Source organism: Pezoporus occidentalis, unplaced genomic scaffold, assembly GCF_034315485.1.
Source record: "Pezoporus occidentalis ecotype Australia unplaced genomic scaffold, CSIRO_AGI_Poc_V1 ctg16, whole genome shotgun sequence".
NCBI lineage: Eukaryota > Metazoa > Chordata > Aves > Psittaciformes > Psittacidae > Pezoporus > Pezoporus occidentalis.
The window spans coordinates 2,524,498-2,549,043 of NW_026913425.1; the positions used below are offsets into that span (position 1 = coordinate 2,524,498).

A 24,546-nucleotide genomic window follows, 5' to 3' on the forward strand; every position below is an offset into this window, starting at 1 on the left:
GCTAAGCCTAGGCATCTTAAGTGAATTTGAGTGAAAATATGTGAGGGTAGAGACCATGTATCTTCACTTGGAGTTAAGGGAATTTGTTTATACAGGGTCTTAACAGGGCAGTAAGTAAAGAACTGTCAAAGAGACTCCTCTGGAGATGCTGCAGTGCTACCAGGCTGAGGTGGGGAAATGGTGTCTGTCTCTGCATTAGGCCTCTCTTTGAGGCTGGAGTCCAAGTCTTCCTCCATCTCCAAATCCTTCAGATAGTGACAGTAGAAAAAGGCATAAATCAAAGAAATTCAGCATGGTTCACCCACAGGGGTGTCTCCACGTACATGAACCATAGATTAGGCAGGAGGTAGGATGCTGATAGCCTTCTACTGAGGGCAGTGCTGAGAAGTGAGTTTGAGCCAGTACTGCAGCTCTGAGCCCCAGAGAAACTGGATTTAGGGAAACTTTGCTGCTGCAACTGCATTGATTTGTTCTAACATGCAAAGAAGTTGGACCTTTTGTCCTATCTGATTCAGGTTTTGAGTTTTTAAAGGACACTAAAAAATTGTCAGAAACAGTTTTTGTGTTGCTGTAACTTTTCCAGTTCTGTATTGTCAGCCCAAGCATAAGAGACACAAGTACTTATTTTAAACATGTGGCCATAAAGTTGCTATGATACATTTGATAATAAAAGATAAGAGGAGTAGGTCAAGTCAGTTAAATTATGCACTGTTTAGAAGACTAGCTTCACTGACTGCCAAAATGCCCGTAGGCAGTAGGAGTGAAATAAGTAATTGTAGCAGAGCACTTGTCAAACCTTCTTTAAAAAGAAAATAAATATTTCCGAATATTTAATGTAGTCAAAATGGTAATTTTCTATCAGGTTTTGCTGTGCATAGTTGGTTTTGATTGGAAACATTTAGATTAGCTCCAAAACCTAGCTCTAAGGTGTGTAAGTGTATTTGTTCCTTTGCTATATGAAATGGGAGGAGCCCATGCTTTTGAAAAGGCTTCCGTGCTATTTAATTGATACTTGTGCTTTAGATTTTTTCCTCTTCCCCCCCCCCTAGTTCTTGTCTGTACACTTTCCACTGGTAGAAGAGGCAGATGAAATATAAGCAAAACTCTTTGCATTAAATGCAAAGTCTGTGATGTTTTGTAGTGTGAACTAAGCAGCATAATTTGGTTTTTCAGAAGTGGCTGCAGAAATTTCTCATTAAAATTTTGGTGGGAGCTGGATGCTTAATCCACGTGGATAGATGTTCAAGTTATTAAAATAAATACTTGTGTGTAGGCTTTTTGAAATGAGAAGTCTAATTCAAGCCCAGGTAATTCTTTCCTGCAGCAAAAAATGGTTGTAAGGGATGATAAGCAAGTTCTTCAAGAACTTTCTAAGATTTTCTTCTGTGTTCTGTTACAAGAGATGTTGTGCAATAGACCACAGGTACTCAGGGACTGAAGAGGAACCACATACAAATTTGGCATAAGGGTTATTCACTGGCAAAGGAAGTCCATATGCATTCTTATAAACACTTTTTAGCTTGTCAGTTAGTCATGTTCCAGGGACTTGATGTCTGAGACATTAGAGAGAATGGTGTGGAAAAGAGTTGTCAGCGGTTCCCTGTTCCAGCCCTGTCTACTGGTGTCCCTTTGCAATGTAAAAAGGAATGTCTCTCCCATCTCTCCCATCTTTCTGTACACTTAAGTACATAGTATACAGTCAGTAGTTTACCTGCTGGTATTGTGTAGCCCACTTGGGTCTTTTATTAGGAGTTTCAGTGCATCTTTGAGTAGTTAGGACTTCGGGGTTCCCATTGTAGCATTTCAGATTATGATTGGGCTTGTCTTTTTAAGTAGGTGAGAATGAGTGACAGTTTAAATAACGTTTAGGAAGACTTTCACTGTTCTATATGTCTTTAAGCCACTGTTTTCTAAATTTTTTTTAGTCATATTTTTCCTTTTTATTTTATGGTCGGGCAACCTTGAGTCAAATGTTCAGGCCTGTATTCTCTTGCCTTTAGTGTAATTTAAGCATACACCCTGATACTTCCCTCCTGCTAGTGCTGCTTAGGTGGTCGGGGTGTGCCCATTTCAGTTGCTGATTGTTTGTCTACTGTTACACCATAAACACATTTAAAAACATCAGGAAGATGGGGGAATGGGGAAGACACTCTTTTTAAGAAAAAATAAATATGGTACTCATGCAAGCATTTTGGACTTCTAGGTTCTCCTGCAGGTCATGAAAATACCGTCCCTCCAATAGGTTTTCGGAATATAGGCTTTGGGATGGGGGATTGTTACCCATCCTCACCTTCTGCATAAGCAGCAGTGGTGCTTATTCTGAATAACCCAGTGGGGAGGGTCTGCGCTAATTACAGTGAGCTCCTCCTCTTTCCTGGGAGACCTCTTGTGGGGAAAAGTGGTCATGTGTCTTCGCGGAGATAAGATCTTCCTGCCAGGTTAGATACTGCACTGGAGGGATAGCTCCAGGGTTTAGCCCTCACTCTGAGGCTTCAGTAGCCATAAGCCATATTGCAGGAGTGCAAATCTGATTCAAGTAATTGGGCGTATATCCTTTCTAAAGGCACAAGCGCTAGCTTGCAGATTTTTGTGAAGCTGCTTTATTTTATTGTTATTTAGGGCTCTTCTTTGAGGCAGAACCTCTTCCAGGGTTGCAAAAAGCTTCTCATAAGTTGAAAATTGAGTTCAAGACAATTTGAAACCATTTCACCAGTTTTCTCTTCTCTTTCCAGGGAAAGCATATGTGGAGAGTTCAGTGGCAGAATATTTAAGGTACGTGGGCAATCTGTGGCAAGTCCATCTAAGAAGGTGTGACCGGCTACAAGAATCAGCTGACCTTGAGTACGGAGACTCAGAAGTGCCAGCAAGACCAGAAAAGGAACTAACTGGAAGAATATTGCTATACATAGAAGAAGTGGTTCACATACTTCTGCAACAATCATTGACTTAGAATAAATACATCAGTAAAAACATCAGTAGTGAAATGACAGATTCTGGTGCTCTTTGATTTTCTGGTGGATTTTATTACTTGGACATTGCTATTGACATTTTTACTATCCCAGTTAATAAATCTTGAATCTCTCTGTACATAAAAATATAACCGGACAATTGCATTTTGATACTTTAAGTTTTTAATGTTAGATAATTTGCCAAGATGAGTGCCGAAGGATATCAATACAGAGCTTTATATGACTACAGAAAAGAGCGAGAAGAAGACATTGACTTGCACTTAGGAGATATATTAACTGTGAATAAAGGTACCTTACTAGCACTTGGATTCAGTGAAGGGGAAGAAGCAAAGCCTGAGGAAATTGGCTGGTTGAATGGCTTTAATGAAACCACAGGGGAGAGGGGGGATTTCCCAGGAACTTACGTAGAGTACATTGGAAGAAAAAAAATATCCCCCCCAACTCCGAAGCCTCGTCCTCCTCGACCCCTTCCTGTAGCACCAAGTCCTGCAAAAGTTGAAGCAGAAAGTGAGCAACAAGGTCAGTACTGTTCTCAGAAGGTGTGTGTTCGTGTCCCCATGTTTTTCAAACATTTTTGTTTCATGCACTTGTCTGACTTTACATTTTTGTGTTTGATACCTGCTGGTCAGCTTTTTTAATGCATGGCTCATCAGTCAATTAAGAATTGTTTCTACTTCATAGTAATTATCTCACACACATTGTAATTTAATGTGCTTTGTCTCAGGCACCACAGAGATCGTACATCTCACAGGTTGGAAAGTATGCTTATAATTCACAACTGTAAAGACTTAAATGGAGAATAAGCATTTATTTTAGGTTTCTGAGAAGCTGATGGAAGCATTTCCTTCTGTGGTTCATCAAACTCACTATTGAGACACTTCTTGGTGAATCTGACAGTATGAATGTTCCTATCATAAACCTCTTGCTAATAACAAAAAATATGCCCTTTGTCATGGAGGTTAACTTGTGGCATTTAAAGGTAAGACCGGGTATTTAAAAATGAACAATGGAATCGCAATAAAGAGAAAATCAGACTGATAAAGAGAAAATCAGATTCAACATTTTTGGACAGTAGGGCATGCAGTAGAAAAAAACAAAGATATTTCCTTTGTTTAAATATATATTGCTTTCTAATCCTCAGAATTTGATAGAACTCTTCTGTTAATAGAAGAGTCTTCCCTGGGAGAAGCATTTCTAGGTTGATGAGGGCTTGATAAAAAGTTAAATCTGAACTGGCATATGAAGCAGTGTCTTTAAGCATGCAAGAATTGCCTGTAAGTGTATAATGCCTAGGTGTACACTGATGATAGAATGAAGGTGGAGGCAGATGGGGATGTAGGTTTACTGTCCCGGCTTCTCAAGTCCTCAGCCTCTAGTCCTAAGTCTCATGGTTTCACATTAGATGAATTCTGAAAATGGGTTATTTGCTTTTTAAAGGAAACACTGTTACTTCTTTGATCATTCCTTGTATATTAGTATGTTCCATTAAGTAACATTGACTTTTTTCTTAAACCAGAGATGTTTGCTTCCATTGTATGTAACCGCAGAATAAATGTGGCTATTTGGATAGACACCTCAATGCTGCTTTGCGAGGCAGATGGTGGAAAGAAAATGGTGTTCTTTACATGAGCATGCTGTGGTGAAGTAACCAGCATCCCAGGCTTTGATGCATTTACTGCTTCAAATGTAAAAGTAGTGTTTTGTAACTTGCTTGGGCTCTGTACTCGTACTTGCTTGATACTCCACAGCTCCACACTGTGAGCTGGCCACAGCACTGTGCTGGGAAATCCTGGTGTTAATCTTGAAGTTTTCAAGCGTGCCCCAGAGCTGTGTTTGTAACCAACATTTATGTGAGTTTCAGCTGCTGGGAGTTACTCTGGGAAATTCTGCTACAGATCTGGGGAGCCTTGCTTACATGTAGACTTTTCTACTTCTCTGGGATGAGACAGTGCCCCCAATCCTTAGTGACTAGATCTCTCCTAAACTGAAATTGCCTCTAGGCAGAGTACTGTTTATATACAGCATGTTTATTTTTAATAGTTTGGGACTGTGGGGACTTGAAACAAGAAAATGTGTTAATTCGACTGGCAGTCGGAGTCTACACACATGATCATACCATGCTCTGAAATGTTTAAGAATCAGCTTACAATCCAGCCTTGGGTTTTTTTCTGACAAAAAAAAAAAATTAGCTAAGTTCATATAACTCCTTTTGAATTAAAGATTTTAAGGTTCATGTAAAAGGATAGGCACCTTCACTAATACCCTAGGATTAGAGCCCCCTCAGCTGGATTGGAGGAAATATTGACATTGGAACTCCAAATAGCTCAAGAGTTAGGTTTAATTACTTTTAAAGTAATGTATGTTTACTTAAAACAGTGGTCTCTACATATCTTTTTACTTTACAGTAAAAAGGCAGAGAGTGCTCTAAAACTTAGAAGCAAATTTCAGAAATGTTGCACCAAAAGAGCATTATAAAAAACAAAGGTGATACTTGTAAGTGAGCAGAATGATACAGAATGATACCTAGGGTGAAAAGAGAGGTGCAACTGGAAATACATTTTGGACAAAGAATAATGTAGCAATGTACGTTTCACTTTCAAGGTGGATTCATTATATTTGTATATAAGATTTGGTGCAGGGAATAGGACAGTTAATACTGTCCAGCAGCCAACATAATGGGCAGTGGGCCAGAAGATTCTTCCTAGGATGACACTTCTCTCTACACCCCTAGAGTATATTTCAAATAAATTAATGCCTAGTATGAAACTTGCATGACCAAATGCAGTCAAGTTTACATTTTCAGTACTTCATGATTTGAAACTGCTGTGAATCAAAATGACAAATTAATGGCTAACTGGAAGCAGACTTCTTAAATGTACCTCAGTTATTTGTAATCCATTTAGTTCTTCATTCTGTGAAGAGTCAATTCTGAATGTACCCCTGTTGTGTGTATGTTGAATGAGAATATCAGAAACTTAATTTGAGATTCTATGAATTCTTTTAATTTAATCAATACATAGATTTATTTATAAGAAAATACTTAGGAACCATTGCAATACTTTTTAATACTGAATGATTTCTTCTGAATGCTTTTTTTTTTTGCCTGGCTTTGATAAGCTTCAGCACTTGCTCATCAATGTCCAGATTGTTTTATTAGATCAAATTTGAAATGTTTAGGCACAGTGTTGCCAGTATTCATAATGCTGCAGTACTCATATGCAATTAATCATAGGCATCTGAACAGGCTTTGCAGTCAATGAGGCTAGTAACATGGGCAGGATTGCTCATCAGGCCATTGTCTTATGCAGTCACACTCTTACTTACAAATAGGTAGCTCTTTACATGTTAAAAGCAGATTTGAGACAGAATAAAACTGCCAGTGGTTTCAAGTTCTAGTAAAACCTTTATTTATTTGTTACAACACTTAGGTGAGATTTTTCCCCAGATTTTTAACATGACCCATTCAAATTTCCAGAGCTATCAGTCAAGATCAGAACTGGAGTTCCTTGAATAAAATTTTAAGACTGTTGCTTTTTGCTTGTCTTACCCTTACCCATGTCAATACAGAACTAGATTTAGTCTGAATTTGTGTTGGGGGGGGGGGGGGGGGGGGGTGTGAATTTTTTTTTTTTTGGTGGTCTGTTTTTTTGTGTTGTTTTGTTTTTGTTTTTAATTATATTTAATCTGAAAAGATACAAAAGGAAATGGGATACAAGTGCCCCAGGAATTCTAGTGCCCCAGGAAGCAGTTTCAGGCCTGGCACATGTCAAAGCTATGGCAAGGCAGATTTAATTCCTCTTGCTGGTGTGAAGCTCTCACTGGCCCAACCTATCTTTTCCCCAGTTTTCTTCTCCCACCAGGCAAGGGTGACTGACTGCTGCTAGAAGGGTCAAGGCACTTGCAAGAGTGGAGTCCCAGAACTGGGTAATCTTTATGCCCTTCACTAAACATAAGTTTGTGTGAACCAGTAAAGATCTTGTTTTTTTTTCTTGAAATGCTATTTTTAAATTAGAGCTACATAGAGCTCGTTCCTCTCATTTATCCCTGTCTCAGCCAGTTCTTTGAAAATGAAAAGTGCGTAAGCTGTACTGAGTCCAGCTGAGTTTTGTGCACTTTGATTCAGCTGATCTGATACAGCTGCATATATTCAGAGTTGGTTCATATGGTATTCTTTCTCTACATAGTTTGTGAAAGCTGATCTTAAGCAGACTTTAGAGCATAAAGCTTTGCTTGATCAACAGAAACACTTTCAGATTTAACTTGGAATGCTAAATTCCCACTTGGAAATGAAGGACAGACTGCAGAAGGGCAGACCAGATCTTTATATGAATAATTTGTGTGTTTTGATGTTTTGGAGCTTCTTGCAACTTCCTGTGTAACTTGAAAGGGTTGTGTATGTGGAACTTTGTGCCATTTTTCTGGTTTAAAGCCTGAAAATAGTCCAAAGCTCTTCCTTGTTGTGATCAAACTGTAACATAGATTCTCTTAAAAACCAACAAGCAAGCAAAAAAGACCTTTCCTTAGACTTCCTTCTAGAACAGATTCAGATCAGCAGATGAGACAAAGATAATGACACAAAACATTTGGAAACTCTTCCTTTCAGGGACCAGGTTATGCAATGTTTGACAAAGATCCAAACTGACAGCGTAAAACTGTTTGTGCATGTTTGAACTGAATATGCAGTAGGATTTGTTTCTTTAATTTTGCTATAAAGCCAGTACAGTGATTGCATTTCTGAAAATTACTTACACTTGTAAATTAGGGGACATAAGACTGAGTGGAATGCAGTGAGCCTGGAGCCTCCGTTGAGAAGAAAACAGTCATCATCTCTCCTGATTTAGGCAAATGGAAAAAGGAAATTATGGGGTGAAGCAATGAGTCACTATCTCATTTGGTAAATGTATTTGCCATTCAAGCCAGAACCCTTGGATTAATTGTAAAAACCCCAGGTTGAACATAAGCCTTTGTCCTGCTGCAGTTGCGAAGTTCATGACTACAGGGCAGTTATGACAAGTGGGTTGCTTCTGACTTTAACGAAAAAATGGGTTAGGCTCCTGCCAGAGAGCCTTGCCAGCTGCTTGTGGCTATGTTACTTGCTGTACCGGTCAAATTTCTAGCTGCCAGATGAAAACTAAAGTTCTTGCCACTTGCTTTATAACTGTTGAAAACAAAGATATTTTCAAGATGCAGTAAAGTGAGCCAGAGCGTTTTTTTTTCACAGTGGTAAAATCAGGATGGTAGTTACTGAAAAAGTCTTTGTGTGCACCACAGAGAGCACAGGGATATGCTTGCAAGTACTAGTACGAATTGCACATTTACAGCGGACCTGGGCAAGTTCATGGTTGATGTGTGGCCCCACCTGCTGGTAGAAGAGGAGGAAGGAACTTCAAACCTAGCGGCTTCCCGGTTGTGTTTTAATCGTCGCAGAAGAATAAAAGAGAGAACTTCTTCAAAAAAATATTTTAATGGACCAGTTGATATTTCTGTGAAAAATGTATTAATTGGGGCATGCAGACCCCTCTTTTGATCCTCAGAGATGGCCTCAGACCTGAAAAGGCTTGTATAGCTGAAATGCATCTTTTTTATTCCAGCTGTATCAATTAGTCTAAAAAATTACTACCTTTTGTTACACATATTGTTTTAAGAAGCTGAAAGAATAAGACAGTTCTATTTTGACACTGGAAGAAATATTTTTCTGGCTTGTATCACACTGATTGTAATATGCCTTTGTATAGTTACAGCAGTGGCATTATGTTGAGTGACTTTTCTTACCTTTCTTTAGTCTTCTGTAATACTGTTAATACCACTTGCTGACATGAATGTTCCTGAGGCAGACTTAAAACAAGGCAAAGGTGAAGTAGCCTGCTCCTCTCCTTTGGAATCATCTTGAATCTGTTCCTTTAGCTATGATCCAGGAACATCTGAAAAAAAACACAGGTTATCAAATAGTTCTTACTTAGGTTTGCATATGATAACATTATTTTCTGAGTTTCAGCATGGTCCTAACTATTTGCCAAGAATGTATCATTCTGCACCCCAAGCAAATAACCGTGCCCGCTTAAATAGTTGTGTGATGCCATATAGCCATCCAGATTTTCTTATCTGAAAGAACACAGTCTTGTAACTGCAGCTGGCTGTGCACTCTTTCACATCTGTGTCTTGCTCCAAAGCCGCTTTCTGTGATGAACATCCATGAAATCAATCTGAAAGCTAGAATACAAAGAGCTGCTTTATTTTCATAGCTAAGAATGAAAAGGGGAGTTACAGGATTTTAAAGAAATATTTATTTTAGCTGGAGAAGGATTTTAAGTCCTGAGAAAACTTTGGTGAAAGTCTAGGTACTTCAGAGAATTTAAAGGGAATTTTTTGCTTTAAAAAGAGTAATATTTGTGGTTAATACATGCTAACTTGCTTTTATGCTTTCAGCAAAATGTGTGTCTGAAAGGCCATCCCATTTTGTGGTTTCATTAATAGGAGGGGTTTTTTTGTGTTTTTTTTTTTTTTAGCTATTACTTTTTTTGTTTTTTTTTTCCACTTTCCTATAGAAAAGCCTCCATCCTTGGACATTGCCTGTAGTCTTTTGGTAAAGTGTTATCAGGTGTAACTTTTTATACTAACTTTACTGCTTTTTGTTCAGTCTTTTAGGAATGCTGTATACAGCAGTCCACGAGAATAGCACCAAAATGCTATTCTTTGTTTTCACATACTGATCTACTTTGTAAGAGTTTTCGTGTAAGACTGCATTTAAAAATAATTATCTAAGCTGATGGTTTTTCAGCAAAAAGCCCCACAGATTCTCAGGACAGAGTTTCAAAACCACACTACTGCCTTGAGTTTGGGAAAGATGTAATTGTGTATGTTTTCCTACGCTTTAAAAATACCCTTTAAAACTATCTTGTACTTCAGAACTGCTATGTAAACTATGACATGAATGATGAAAAAGGTCTTTAACAGTTCAGTTAGCTGTCAGATAGTTTGCTTATATAATCTGCTAGATCGGTTTGTATACACTTGGCATCATATGCTGTGTTAGAGCATTTCCCAGAGGTTGATGCCTGAGAGATTCTTCACTACAGATTGTGGATGTAGGGGGCAAGAAGTGAGATCTACCCTTGGCAGGGCTGAACATGCCAGTTTCATCTGTGCTGGAAGATCACTTTGTGGTGTCCTGGATGGGAAGATGCTCCTGCAAAAGGCAGACCTGCTTCAGGAATTGCGTTTACTTCTGGTCCACTCAGCTTCCAGAAGCTCTTCAGCAGCTATTGTATTTTTCAGTAAACAGGCCAGGCGCAGATGATGCTGATTTTTCCCTATGGCTTCTTTGCCTTTGTTTTGTTTTGTTTTGAGATTGAGTTTCTGTATAAAGTTCTGTATTCTAAGTTTTAATGCTTCCTTCTAAAAAAACACAGACACTTAAAAATGTAAAGATACTGGCCAAATGCCAGACTATTCCACTTAAACACATCAGGTTGATGTAATTGAAAGAGTCTCTTCCCTCCTTTTTCTTCCTCTTGGGATCAGATACGTTGGATGAGGCATGTTCAAGCACTTCTGTGCCATTGCCTCCTGCTCACCAGCTGGGAAGGAAGGGAGACTAGTGCAACCTGAGATCTGTAGTCCAAGGAGGGATTGTACCTCCCACAAAGCATGGCTGCACCAGGTTTTTATGTTGTATTTACAGATATATTGGTGTAATTTATTTGTTGGGTTTGGGAGAGAAAACTTTAGTGCTGGCACCAATTGGTTCCTAGATCTCCTCATCCAACTGGGACAAGATTAGTAGGTAGCAGGTAATCACAGAGGATTATTCTTGGTGAAGAAACTTTTAAATGATATCAGACATGGCAGATCCGTATTTCAAGGTGTGCTATGGCTTCTCCAGCAGACTGTCTCAAATGGGAAGTCTTAATTCAAAGTTACCTTTTAATTTCCAAGCTCTCTTCCTTCCTAAGCTGTTTTTGGGTGGAGGTAGACCAAAGTGCTTAAATTAGGAAACTAATGAATGGAACCACTAATTATGGACTGTGGTAGATAAGGCTGCACAGTTGTGTCTGGTTTTGTTATTTTTTTATCCAGGAACATTCCAGAAATGTCCAGTTAAGGACAAGGATTTGCAGTCCTTTTCTTACTTGCATGGGGTGTTCAACCCTGCGACCACACATTCCAGTCGTCTAGTGCTAATTTGCAATTTTTCATGTGCTGCGCTTGGATGGAGATGCAAAAACGTCTGTTGTGTTTATGAATTTAGCCTCGAATTGTCTCCTCACTGAGATATTCCTGCTTGGCATAGGTGAGGGGTGACGGAGGCCATGGCAAAACCTTCCATCACATTCCTCTTTCCTTCTAAGTGACTGATTCACGCTTGAGGGGCACCTGCCCTGCTGTGGTCTGCAATGGGCTGTGAGGCTCCAGGACACCATGTGGAGTGGGAGTGCAATCTGTTCTCCTGGTCTTCCCATCTCCACCAGTGGAAGGGTCATCTGTTGAGGGGTCAACACTCTTTAAGAGCAACTCTGAAACAGGATACTCTTGGCTGACAAGGCTTTGTGCCTCTTACTGTAATAAAGTCTTTCACTCTTCATTTGATATTACACTGTTTTCAAATTAGCCATTCCCTTGACATTTTGAAGCAAGTTATTTTGGGTACTTTGGTGTCGAATCTGTACAGATGTTGGAGTATAATTTAGAATCTGTTCTTGCTGGTCCAAATCTACTCCCATTGTTCTGAAGCCAGAATAGCATGGCTAGTTGTTAGCCTACATAAGCAATTTTATCATGGAGAGAAAGATTTAGGGACACCTTTAGCTCCAGAGCAAGCCAGTTCTGAGAATAAAGGGTTTTTATAGTGGTCATTGCAATTGGCCTGGTCAATAAAGAAAGTGTTAGGAAAGTATATGCAAAACAGCAAGTAACAAAAACTTCATCTTAAATATCTAGAAATAAAGGACCTCTCTTCACTCAGTGAGGGGTCCTTATGGGCACAGAGGGATGAATGTTTGAATTCTCTTTGCTGTGCTGTATTTCTAATTTATTACCATTGGTTGAAAGATTAGTGTGCATTCCTCACCACTTTCATGTATTTCTAACTTCCTCTTGGGTCAAATTTAGTGCTGACAACTCCATCACCCTTCTGGTAGTCTGAGTAAGCTGCAGTCCCTTATGTGAAGTGAGAGACTTTGACAATCCTGTTATTATCAGCACACTTTTGGGGAGGGGGGGGTTAGAAAATCAGTTGTTTAAGTATGTTTGTTACAGAGTGACTAGCATGAAGTTTTGCTTCTTTAGACAGTTTCCTGCCTTTTGGGAGAACTCTGTCTGCTAGAGAAACATTTGGCACTTTTCTGTTCTGTGTAATGCTAGTCACTGCTTTGGACTATTCTTGTAGTGATAAAGTCTCTTATATCTTTAGTATTAAAACTTGGCGCTGAAAAGGATAGTGGGCTTCCCCAGTGATTTAAGATGTAGGACTTTGAGTTGCATGTACAGTTTAGCAAAAAAGGGGAAGATGGTTACGAAGTGTTACGCTTTTTCTCCAGATGTTTCCTCTAAGACAAATATCTAGGGTAAGAACACACCAATAAGATGAGAATGGTTTTGGTTATTTTGGTGTTTTTTTTTTGTTGTTGCTTTTCATTGTCTGTTTAAACAGCTAGTCTATCTAAAACTGGTAAATCATCTGGTAGTTGAGATGGGGCATGTCCATGCTTGTTAATGTGAGCTGCTCTCTTCTAAACAGATTATTAAAATGCATTATTCAAAATCCCTTTGTATGCAAACTAAAAATAAGATTATTTTAAAGTACTGATGTTCTTGAAAATATTACACATGATTGTTTTGTTGGGTTTTTTTTGTTTACTTGAAAGACTTGTTCATACAAGAAGCAGCAGGCTCCTATTCTACTTTCCTGTAAATTGATGGCAAGATGCATTTTAACTTCAGAAGGAGCAAGGTCAGACCTATAGTCAAGGTTTAGCAGCACTGGGGTAAATGCGCAATTATTACTCCCATTTCACTCAGGCAAAATTCCCATTGTCACTAGGGTTTGGAGCACAAATGCTAGCTCTGTTCTAAAGAGATTCCAGTATATCAGTTGCATATAATATGAACATGCATCAAAAACTACACAGTAAACACTGATGTAAAGAGTAGTGTCTGACTGTCCTTTCACAGATTTTGGAGACTCAGAATGGAAACACTAGGGTCCTGGTCTAAGGCAGGGTAGAATTTTACTCAGTAATTCCTGTACAGAGCTCGTAATTTCTGGATAGATTTAGGGCATGTTCCTAATTAGTCTAAAGTTCTCCCTTTAGTAGTCATGTAGATAAGTTTTTAGCCATTTGTATGTCCATTATATAGTAAGAATTGCAAATTTAGTGATAGGTGTATCTTCATTTGGGACACACACACACATTTTGTTGTTTTTGATGATAGCACTATAATTTTCACCAAGTTATTTTCTTCCACTGTATTCAGTCCTCTTAAGTTTGAAAAACTGCATTTGAAAAATTTGCCTAATGCTTCTAGATCCTTTGGCAAGGCTGTGTTCTTTTATTAGGACTGCCTGTTTTGGTAACTAATGTGATGGTAATGAGGGTTTCTTATAATTGAGGAAATTACATGGTGACAGTTGTAATTCTATATTCTGTTATTGTAACAGATTTCTACATTTATGATAAACACAGTTTTATTATCTTGATGTATGTGCATATATATACAGTAAATTGCACTCTATAGTAGGAGAACATTTTTAAGATTGCAAAACTATGCATCTAAAACTCGTATCTATATGTGTAAGTGCACCTTCTTGTATTGTGTTCCACCTGATACAGTTTTTAATTAGTCACCTGACCCCTTTTCCGGCTTATTCTTTTGTTCTTCATTGTGGTCTTCACTGAATGAGAATTGTTTCATTCTGGTTGTCTAGTTTGTAGTCTTAATACTTTTCTTTGCAGCCTTCAGATTCCTGTCTGGAAACAAGTTTCTTCATTGCCTCTTCTGTTTTTTTGAGTAATGCAGCTGATAACAGCTTCATGAAACTTCCTATTCACAAACACCAAGTCATCTTCAGGACACTGTTGTGAGCAAAGGTTGGATCATGATTCCTGTGAGGAATGAGGTAGACCGAAAAGACAGTTAGTATAATGACCGCTGGTTCAAGAGAGCTTAAGGTTAATCTCTTTGTAATAGGGGCATCATGTGGAAAAACGATTTAAAAAGCTGAATCTGGGGATGGAACTTAACTTAAAGAACTCTTAAGTCTTAACACTTAAATGTTCATTGAGATAACAAAAAACAGGAATGAGAATTGCATTAGGTTTGATAGTGCAAGACATTACTCATCTCAAGGAGTACTATCTGCTCACTGCAGCTGGCTTCAGTTACCGAGTACCTGGTGTCCAAGAAAATTCCTAGCAAAATAGATCTTCCTGGCATACCTCTGCCTATACCATCCAGCTTCACCAGCTAGAATCCAAACATAAAAAGCTCAAAGCAAAAGCATTGCTAAAACGTGAGTGTACAGATTCAGCAGATGTTGTGACATAATTTAGTGTTCTCACTTGTTTCGAGATTCTGAGAATTCATATTTTCAAGTTCTCAATACTTTCTTGTACATGTAAAGAATGTCTTGCAATAGTAATATGCATTACAGGGGCATGCACATTCTATGTACCTTTTGGGTTAGGTTTTTATGGTGCGTCACTAGTAGTTTTGCATTTTTTTCACTGTATTGTGATTGTTATTCACAGTGCAAGTATTTGTACAAATGAAGGCATGAAGTAATAAACTACAGTCCTTGAAACTTGATTTTAGTTTTCTAATGCCAGTCAGTAACTTGCTTACTGGAAGGATTTTGCTAAGATCTTCACTCTGCTACTTTTGTCACCATCTTTACCCTGCCATGCTGTAAAGCGCAACCTTATTTAATCAAAAGGTGTGGCAGTGCAACTTCATCCTACTGTGATAAACGTTTTTTTTCTGCATTACTCTGTTGCTAACATCCCACGTTACATTTCTCTTTTGGGAAATACTGGTTTAGAAAGTGCAAATCAAGGTGGCTTCAGAGTAGATGATAGATGGTTAATGCAGGAGGTATGAAAAATATTCTTGACACCTGGCATGGTTATTCATTAACTTTCCAGATAAACTAAAAACACGGGAAGAGTGTTGTGCCATGGAAGAGTCTGGCACCAGACCTCTAGGTCAGATTGGAGAAATTGAAGGAGATGCTTACTTTAGATGAAGTTGTCTGCACAACCTTTGTGGTTTTTAGGTTCTTCATATTCTGTGTCTTGTAGGTTCTGATACATAAATTGCAGGGTCATTGGATTTGTAAGTACAAACAAGACACAGGACTCTGAAGAACCATGGCATTTGGTCTTTGAAAACCCTGAGTGTGTGAATGCATGCTCCTATGAAAACCCCAAATTGCAAAAATCATTTGTAGTGGGCTAGAGAGGCATTTGACGGATTACGTGCAAGTACATACATGTGTGTTTCATTATTTGATTGCCTTAGGAGACTGGTATTTAAGTTGGCAGATCTACTTATTAAAAGCAAAGCTCTTTGGCTGGCAGGATTACAGTATGCCTGAAGGAGAAAGAGACCAAATACTGAGAGAAAGAGAATGTGTAATGTGCAGAAAACATGGGGAAGCTATAAAGCCATTAGAAAAAAGTAGACTTAAATGTGGTTCCAATTTGTTCTGTTGGTTTCAGGTTGATAGCCATGCAGAAGTAAAAGCATGAAGTTCGCTCATTTCAGTATGAATTTAATGTTCTGGAAAATAGAGCTTTCTGTCACGTTAACTAAATTTGGTCACCTGTTTGCAGCCTGTCAAAAATCTTTAATCCATGCTTTTTTTCCTGACTCAAATGAAACCAACCAAAGCAGCTTGCTCAGAAATTTTATGAAGCACTGTCAGACTGTGGCATAAGTGGGCACTCTAACTGGCTCTGAAACTTTGTCCTTAGACTCGATTAGCTTGATGCAAGACCACAGTACTGACTCCCAGTATATGTTAAATTTCTGCGTGTAATTTGGTGATATGTAGCTATTTGGGACAGGACCCAAACAAGAAAAAACCCAGAGCAAAATGAAGCCCAACCCAACCTTTATGTGTGTCAGTTTAGAACTAAACTACCCTACAAGGCTTTGGAAGCAACAGCCAAACAAGTTGAGTATGTGTGTTCAGAGAAGTCTGACTTCTAGCTTTGCACCTTCTTAGTCAAGCTGTGTCCCTTCACAGCCTCAGGCAGAACAGATTAGAACAGTCATTTGGTCACTGGCATTGGAATAACCAGCTGCCTTGCTCTGTCTCCTAAGGCTTCTCAGTTTGAGAGCAAGCTTTGAAACGTGGGAAGCTGATTGGTGTGTTGAAACACACACACACACACACAAAAAAAGAGAAGCAGAAGGGCAAGCTCCCTTGAGACATCAAGAAAAATGCTGTTTAAAAGTAACAATAATAAACAAAAAGCGTTTCTGTTAAAACAAGACTGAGATTTAGATGATTGCTCATACTGATCTCTCTAAAAGAGACTATTAGGTGCACATTTACATGAAATATTATAACACTTTGGGAGGTGGCCAGCTCCTGTTTAGCAGTTCTGAGTCCTGCAAGAATTAGATGCCTGGTGGTAGCATAGCAGAGCTTGGGCGAGTTACACCAGTGTCAGCCAGCTGTCTGCTGCATCTACCATTTTTGAGGAGCTTTATCTTATGAAAGCCTCAATAAAATTCTCTGAAGATGCCACGGCTGACCTAATTAAAATACAAGTTCTTCCAGCTTCATGTGCAGATTTGGAAGGGTAGAATTAGAAGGACAGATAGGTTAAAAGATGCTTATTCTGATGTAGCAGGCAGTTCATGTGAACTACAGTCAAAACTGGAGAGTCATAAGCCAAAAATCAGGTCAGTTTAAAATTAATGCATTCCTCTTCCTTCTGCTCTCAACAGGGAACTGTTTTTTGGAAGAATTCTCCATCAGGGAGTCAAATGAGACATCCTTTCACTTCTTGGCATGGCCCACATTTAAATAAATAAATAAATTCCTTTACAAAGGTAAAATGAAACAAGAAAGAGGTGTTCCCTTCTGGTAGGGTCAAATAAAAGTTAACTCTGGTTCTTTGTTTTGGCAAGACGACCAAGAGATTTCTCTGGAGCACAATAAAAAAATTGACAGGTAAAGCTTCCCTTTTTTTATTTCCCTCTCTCCTCCCCCTCCCCAGTAGGATAGCAGGAAAACAATTAGGATATACCTGGCCTTTTGACAGAATAGCAGCCAATTCCCAGTCCTTGCTGGCTAGCATGGAAGAAGGCTTTTCCCTTCCAGCCAGCAACTTTTCAGCCTCGCAAACCTCCACCCATTTCTTAGTGAGTCATAGCTGGAAGACCTTTTCACATGTTTGGTCACATCTTGTGCAAGTCAGGGATGTATTTTTACTTCTTTTATTGCATCCTATAATCAACATTCTGAAACAACGGAGTGTCTGTAGCTTTAAGCTCTGTTTGTACATATGTGGAAACAGAAATAGATGTGTAGATAGGTAGTGCCATTATATTTTCAGCTATGGATGGGTTAGTTAGAAGACTAGCTTATTTTCTTGGCAGGAGCAGGATGGTGGAAAAACTCTTTGAGGTTCTTTATGTGTGTGACCTGTAGAAGCTCTGTGCATTTGCAGCACTTAAATATTCAACAGATCAGTATTTCTTGGCTTCAACAGATCAGTATTTCTTGGCATGCTCATTTATACATTCAGTACTCCCCTAAGCTCAGAGGCAGTCAACTTGAGCATTGATCCTGGTCCCCATTAATTTTCTACAGGGAAGTCGGAGAACATCAACAGCGTTTCCCCCTGTGCTGGAGTAGGCCAGTGTAGGGCAGCTGCTTGGCAGAGGCAAGAAAGAGAAGCAGCAGATCAGAGTGCTTCTTGCTCTCCTTTTGAGGCTCTGTAGAGGACATAAAAAGACCTTCTGCCTCGCTGCCTTCTTCTCTGTAATAACAGCTTTCTCTTTTCCACCTGAGTTAAAAATCACGTGGAAGCATGCACTGCATGTTTCAAGAAGGATGCATTTTTCTTTGTTTTAGACCCCATAGAACTCTTTAACACTGTGGGGTTGCAGGAGGTTGCAAAAGGATTTCTCCAGGTTGAAGTGCTTAGAATTATGTATAGGTTTTCTCAAAGAGAGGCTTTGCCTCTTGCTTTTAGTCTTTTTACAAATGCATACTTCCAATGGAGGCTAAAATCCTATTCCCTACCTCCTTATCCTGACATCAGTTAATCTTTGGCTTGCTGATGGTAATGTAAAATCATTGCCAGTTTTCTATGCTAGCTTTTCATTATGACTATCTTTGTTGCTATTTTCCTTTTTTTTTTTTTTTTTACACTTCCTATAAACAGATTTTGCACTATATGAATTTCCACAACATAATGTGCTATACAGTACACAAATGAAGGTCTTTGTCCAGTCACAGTTAGCCAGAGAGTTGAGACCCTGACTGCTTTCCAAAGGTCCATGAAATTCATTCACCATTTTAACTGCTAAGGTCTAAATTAGAGTTACTTCAGCAATGGAGTGTGAGCAAACAGTGGTTTATGGAAGAGAGGTCTTTAAGTTCAAGCATTAAGCACATGTACTTCATATTCTGTGACATGCTTTTTGTATAGCTTAATAGTTGCTATACATTGGGATGAGAAATCGACACTGACATTACTGTGCAGAGAAGTCTTGCTAGGTGTACGATGCAGTTAAAAAAATTGTACTACATACAGACTTAGAGGTTTTTTTTTTCCTTATTTGAAATTAAAGATGATGGTGGGATTAACCCTGTTAATCCAGTTCAGGAATTTCCTAATAATGTTCTTTCTATGTATGTCAGATCAGCCATGGTTTAATGGTCCTTAAGGATTAACCCAGTTTTACTTTCTTGCAAGACTGCCTTTCAACATTGCTGTATTTCTGTTGCTACAGCTAGAGCCCTCAGCTATGGGGATTTTTCTCTCGCCATTTTTTTTTTTTTTTTTTTTTTTTAGGAGGAGGACAAAGACTTGATTTGAAATACATTAGTTTCCGGAATAAAAAAGTCTTCTGATGCTGGATTGCTATTGCCATTGTTTGCATTTTTCTTTTCTGGGTGACTGCTATAAACTCATTATTTATAACTTTCTGTGTACTTACAAATGTTTTCCATAATTCCCAAAAGATGAAGGAGCTATTTTTGGCTTTTATCTGTCAGCAGCCTCTGCCAGTACTTATATGTAAATCTTCCAGATCTAAACAACGTGACTTCTCAAGCACTGTAATACACTATCTTTTTTTTTTGCAGTAGTGAAGAGCTTATTTTTTTCCTTTAGATTCCTTGTCTGTGGATAGTTTGAGGGGGATTGTTGCCATTTTTAATCCCATTAGTTCCTCCACAGTAAAAAGGTATCAAAACAAAGTATTATTGCAGAGCAAAACAACATGCTGTCCTGAATTTTTATGTATTACAATGACTGAATAAAAAGAAAATGATTTAAAATGCGCTTCTCAAGCCAAGTGAACTGGCCTTGCATTAGAAACATCTTCATAGTAAAAATAAAAGGAAACAGGGATGTTTTACAAGGTGGGACAGGTCATTGTGGAGAGATTTTTGACATGCCCAGTATCTTACAATGAACATCCATCCAGCAGACGTATGGTTTGCTCAGTTACAAAGAGCAGATAATGCTGGAGCACCATTACTAACCATCATCATGGTTATATGGAAAGGGAGTTGAGGTTAGTAATCTCAGTAGGATAGTGCCAAACTATTCAGAAGAAAATAAATGTCACTGCTTTTTAGATAAAAACTGTTCCACATAAGGAACTCTGTCTGTGAAGTTTTACCTTGTGGAAGTTACTGAAATCATCTCATCATGACTTTCCACTGGTTGGCCAGAACCAAAATTTTCAAGTGCCTCTTGAGGTGGACCTCATCATTCCTTCCCATGAAAGACAGGCAGCTGTTTCTCTCTGATGAAGATTGCCAGGAACAAACAAGTACTTATTTCCTTCCCTGTTTTGTAGGAAGAACTGAACTGTATTTTACGAATTACTTTTGCATAGGAAGCTGAGTTGAAAAGAGATGATAAAAAAATCAGGTCTGAAGAGGAAAGTAAACAGGAGAATATGAATGAGCCTATTGGACGACCTTGTGTCCTTTTACAATCTGGATAACATTCCAGGTAAAAAGAACCTCAGCTTTTCACCTCGGTTCTCTCCGTTGAGAGCACTAGGCTTTGTGTGCTGAAATGGACAGGGTAGTTTAATGGGAAAAGTGCTATGTCATTATGTGGAAAGAGGTGAAAGCAGGAACTGAAATTGCACGTGCAGCCTTAGTTCTTTGTTGCCTTAAGTTTTGAGTGCTTGACCTTGTGGTGTTGATGCTCTTTTAATGTAGTTTTTTTTATGTGTCTCTGTAGTATAGCCAGCATCAGACAGAGGAAGCTTTGCTGCTGATTCGTTGTAGAGTGCCTGTAGTAAAATACAATGTGAATGTATTAACTTGTATATAGTTTCTTTAAAATAAATTATGCTTTTATTAGAGTTCCACTGTTTTAACAAAAAAAAAAATAGAGTGCAGAAGTTAATATCATGGCTTTAATATCCTTGGGAAATATGAGGCAGAGTTTGTGGGAAGACAGCTGGCATCAATTCTAAGAGATTGCTTAGTTAATCATAAGACCTGTAAGGGAGGTTTTGTTTGTTGAGAACTATCACAGGTTTGTTCCGATTCTGATAAGGACTTCCAGGTACTGCTGCAATCTGGATGTTTAATGATAAGAATAACCCTGAAGGTTGCACTGAGAACCTGGTAAGTAGGTCACAAGATGTAGCTGCCCGTGGAACATGCAGTTTGTCCTCACACCTGTGTTATCCACACTACACAGTCTCATGTGTTCTTTCTTGATATAATGTGTGGTTTCATGTTAAACCACTGCCAGAAGCTGTAATGGTAAGTTTTTCACTGCCAGTTAGTATGTCTGAGGAGAATTGGGCAGAATTATTCAAGTTCTTGCAGAGCTTGGCTCTTCTCTAGCACTGGAGCAGTGATCCAGAAGGAGGAGAAGGGAATGTAACATGCAATGTTTTGCATTGCACTGGGTCCAGCTTCTTGGTTGACCCTGTCCTGTCCCTCCCTTGCTGTGACCTCTGTCATCATCCCCTTGCTTGTGGGAATGCAGTAAGTTGGTGCCTACGCAACGTTTTACTTCTCATCTGTTGATATCTCTCTGACTGAAAACTGCTGGCAGGGAACCTGCAGACATCACCAATACACACACAAAAAAATAGGTGTTGGCTCATTAAAATATTTTCTTTCTCTGTCCTCAGTCACACTCTGAGACCATGCTGGCTCATTCTATTTAGAGATATTAACCTGTTCTTTGGTTTAAAAAGATGCTCTTAGGGACTGTAAGAACACTGCTACCCGATGTGTTTCTGAATGTCACACAGGGCTTGGGGTGATCCCTGAGAATGAGGGGTAAGAGGGAATTATGCCTCAGTCTGCCACCCCTGGGAAAAGCATGTGAAGCTTCTAGCCGTGCCCAATGCTCTACACCGTGGAAAGGAGGTGAGGTGCACCTCTCCCAGACACTTGTAGTGTCAAAGCCGCAGTGCCAGCATCTTTGGGGTTCAGCTCCAGGGCTGTCTTGTCTTGGGCCCCCTCTGCTCCTCAACTTACTGAGTGCCCTCCTCTGGTTAGAAACAGAAGGGCACCTTTTACCACATTCTTGCTTATTTCTTACTTTACTGTTTCTGCTTCTCTCACAGCTCTTTGAAAGAACAGTTGAATAACCAGGTGGTTTTCCCATCTTTCCTTTGTGTTCTGGGGAGAGGTTCTTTTGCAAAACAGTTCACGCATTATGTATGGCATTATAATGCAGTGTACTGCATGCCAGAATATTGAACGTGGTTAATTTTCATAAGCCTTGCAATTTTTCTGCAGAACAGGCCTGCTCGTTTCTCTAATTATGTTAATACTAATTGTAAATAGTTGCATCCATTTCAAAACCTGAATTCAGAGTTCTGGTTTGAAAAGGAATATTGCAAAAGCTCACCCATAGAGGGAAGCAGAAGACTGTCTTTACAGCAGTCTTAACTACAGACTGCTTTTTAGAAATTATCTGTGCTTCAGTTGAAGCCAGCAAAGAACATCTGTTGTCTTAATTATAGCTCCTATTTCTAAGAAGTGTATTCTGTAGCAGATGAGAAAAGTGCCTGACAGCTCATAATTTATAAAGTTACGGCAGTCTAATCTGATAGAATATTATGTACAAAATTCCTTCTCTGTACAGACAGTATCACTTCCCTTTCAACAGATAATAGAGACAGGACTTCATGAAACATTAATAAGTGTGAAACATGATTAGGAGCCAGTATTAAAATTATTAAACTATTATAAAGGAATATAGTACTTGCACTATGTTGCTTGGTGATTTTATTTTTCTGCTTATGTGTGCAGCTAAGCTTCCTTAAAGCCAGACACTGTCTTCTTTTTTTCTTTTTCTGTCCACGCTTTCATTTTGTCTTACCTAGAGGAATTGTTTGTTGATTAAGGCAGCAGCTCTGTGACAAAGATTCATTTTTGTGTCAGTGAACAGTAAAGAGACCCAGATTTCTTTTCAGAGAATTGGTACATTAGAAAGTCTGACTTTCTATACCAAATAAAAGCTTTATTCTGTCTTGTTCTGCCATCTGGATGATTTTCTTTGCCTGGACTTCTTTCTCTTCTGTTCCATAGTTGTTGCCCCTTATTCTGCTTAGCCCTGAGAGTGCAGGTGGTGCAACTTTATAAACAGGGTTGAAGAGAGGAATTAGTTCTCTGGGCCCCCTAAACTTCCTGCATACTCACTGTGCACATGGTATTTTATCAATCAGATCATTGCCTGCATATATGTGGTGATAACCCTGGAAAGAATCTAGGCAAAGTATTTGACTTATCTCAGTTACAGGATTGATTTAGACAGATAACTATGTCTTTTTTAACATATGTGTAGCCAGGATAAAATGAAGTAACATTCAATTTATATTCTAACCCTCCTAGATGCAGTGGATTGGACTATAAATGTCACAATCAGAACGTACGTACGCATTTGTCCTCCTGGAAAATGTTGCGCGTATCCTTATTAAGTGCCACATATGTTAAAACAAGTTGTGTACATGCTTCTATGAAGTCAGATTGGAATGCCCTGTTTCAAGCTTATATGCAATGTTGTCAGTACCTACCTCACTCAGAGGATTCTGGAGATGCTTTGTGTTTCGGATGATACACTGGGACTGTCTGGACTTCAGAAGGTCATGCTGGTGAGAACTTCTGCTGGTCATCCTTTGGAATAAGCCCCTTGGAAAAGTTCTTATCATTCTCTGTTACTGGTGTAGGATCACAGCAGAAGTATAGATGCTTTAAAAAGCTATATGAAGCATATTAACCGAGTACTGTTTATCCCTTAAGGTCAGATGTTGTCATTGAGATGCCCTAGGAATAATGTTTTGCTTTATCCAGGTGTTTCTCCATTGAAGATGAAGGGAAAAGAGTGACAGCTGGCGTGATAAACCATTTTTTTCAGTACAGATCTGTATTTCCTTCTGTGGCTAAAATCAGCAGTGTACTATTAACAGAGAACATCTGAATGCAGTTGTCACTTTGTCCTCTGGTTCATATCCAACACCTGCTGACCAGTGGAAGAAACAGGCTCTGCTGGCCACATAGAATTGAAGGATTTTAGAATTGGCAGCATTTCCATCCAGCTTCCCAGTTACACTCCAGTCACATTAAGGTTACCAGCAGGCATCGTTTCCTTATTCCTTTTGATAGCTCTGGGGTCATTCATATCTCAGTAAATCTTGACTCACAGCCATTTTTCTGCCTCCATAAAAATGGGCTTCTTGTGAGCCCAAAAGGTGATAGTGTTGGTGGGCCAGAACACTTATTTTTCTAGTGCTGGTATAGTCTTCACCTCTTCTCATTTCTCCTGGATCTAGTCTCCTCTGGCTGCCAAGGCTTCTGTGGTATTCTGAGTCCACAATCTGCTTGATTGACGACATCTCATAAAAATAAAAGGCAAGTAATAGTAGACAGATTTATTAAGCCACTTGTAATGATGTGTCAGATTCACTGAACCTTAAATCTCTTTCATATTTTTCCATGAACAGTGTAGTCTTTTAAAATCTTTCTAATGTAACCAGTACTGGAGAAGGTGGTTGAGCCTGAACAGCTCTTCCTCCCGCTGTTTTCAGTGATGCTTCTGTTGCCAAACTAAATCTTCTAAGGGTAGAAGGGTCTGAGGAGCGATATTTTGCTCTTCTAGCATTTGCAGATTAAGTTACTATTTCAGTCCTTGATTTGAGACATACTATGACATCAGTTTCTTTGTCATTGCTCTCACCTTCTTGTCTTTCATCCTTGCCCAGGGAAAACCTTTTGCTAATAGCAGTTGGGTAGTTCTGAACACTGTTCTTCTGATAAATGCTATTAGGCTCTTCAAAATTACAAATGCAAGGGCAACGGTTCTCAAATCTAAGAGTGAATTACTCTCTGGTATTTATATGCGAT

At 39.0% G+C, this 24,546-nt stretch overlaps 1 protein-coding gene across 1 annotated transcript in view; it reads left to right on the forward strand.

Annotated features, from left to right (window-relative positions):
* The first annotated feature begins 2,635 nt into the window (after window positions 1-2,635).
* Window positions 2,636-24,546, forward strand: part of PIK3R1 (phosphoinositide-3-kinase regulatory subunit 1) — a 54,715-nt gene continuing 32,804 nt past the window's right edge. Inside the window, exon 1 of the mRNA XM_062612339.1 lies at window positions 2,636-3,488. Coding sequence (XP_062468323.1) covers window positions 3,155-3,488 — 334 coding nt within the window. The 5' untranslated portion in view covers window positions 2,636-3,154. The remainder of the gene's footprint in view (window positions 3,489-24,546) is intronic.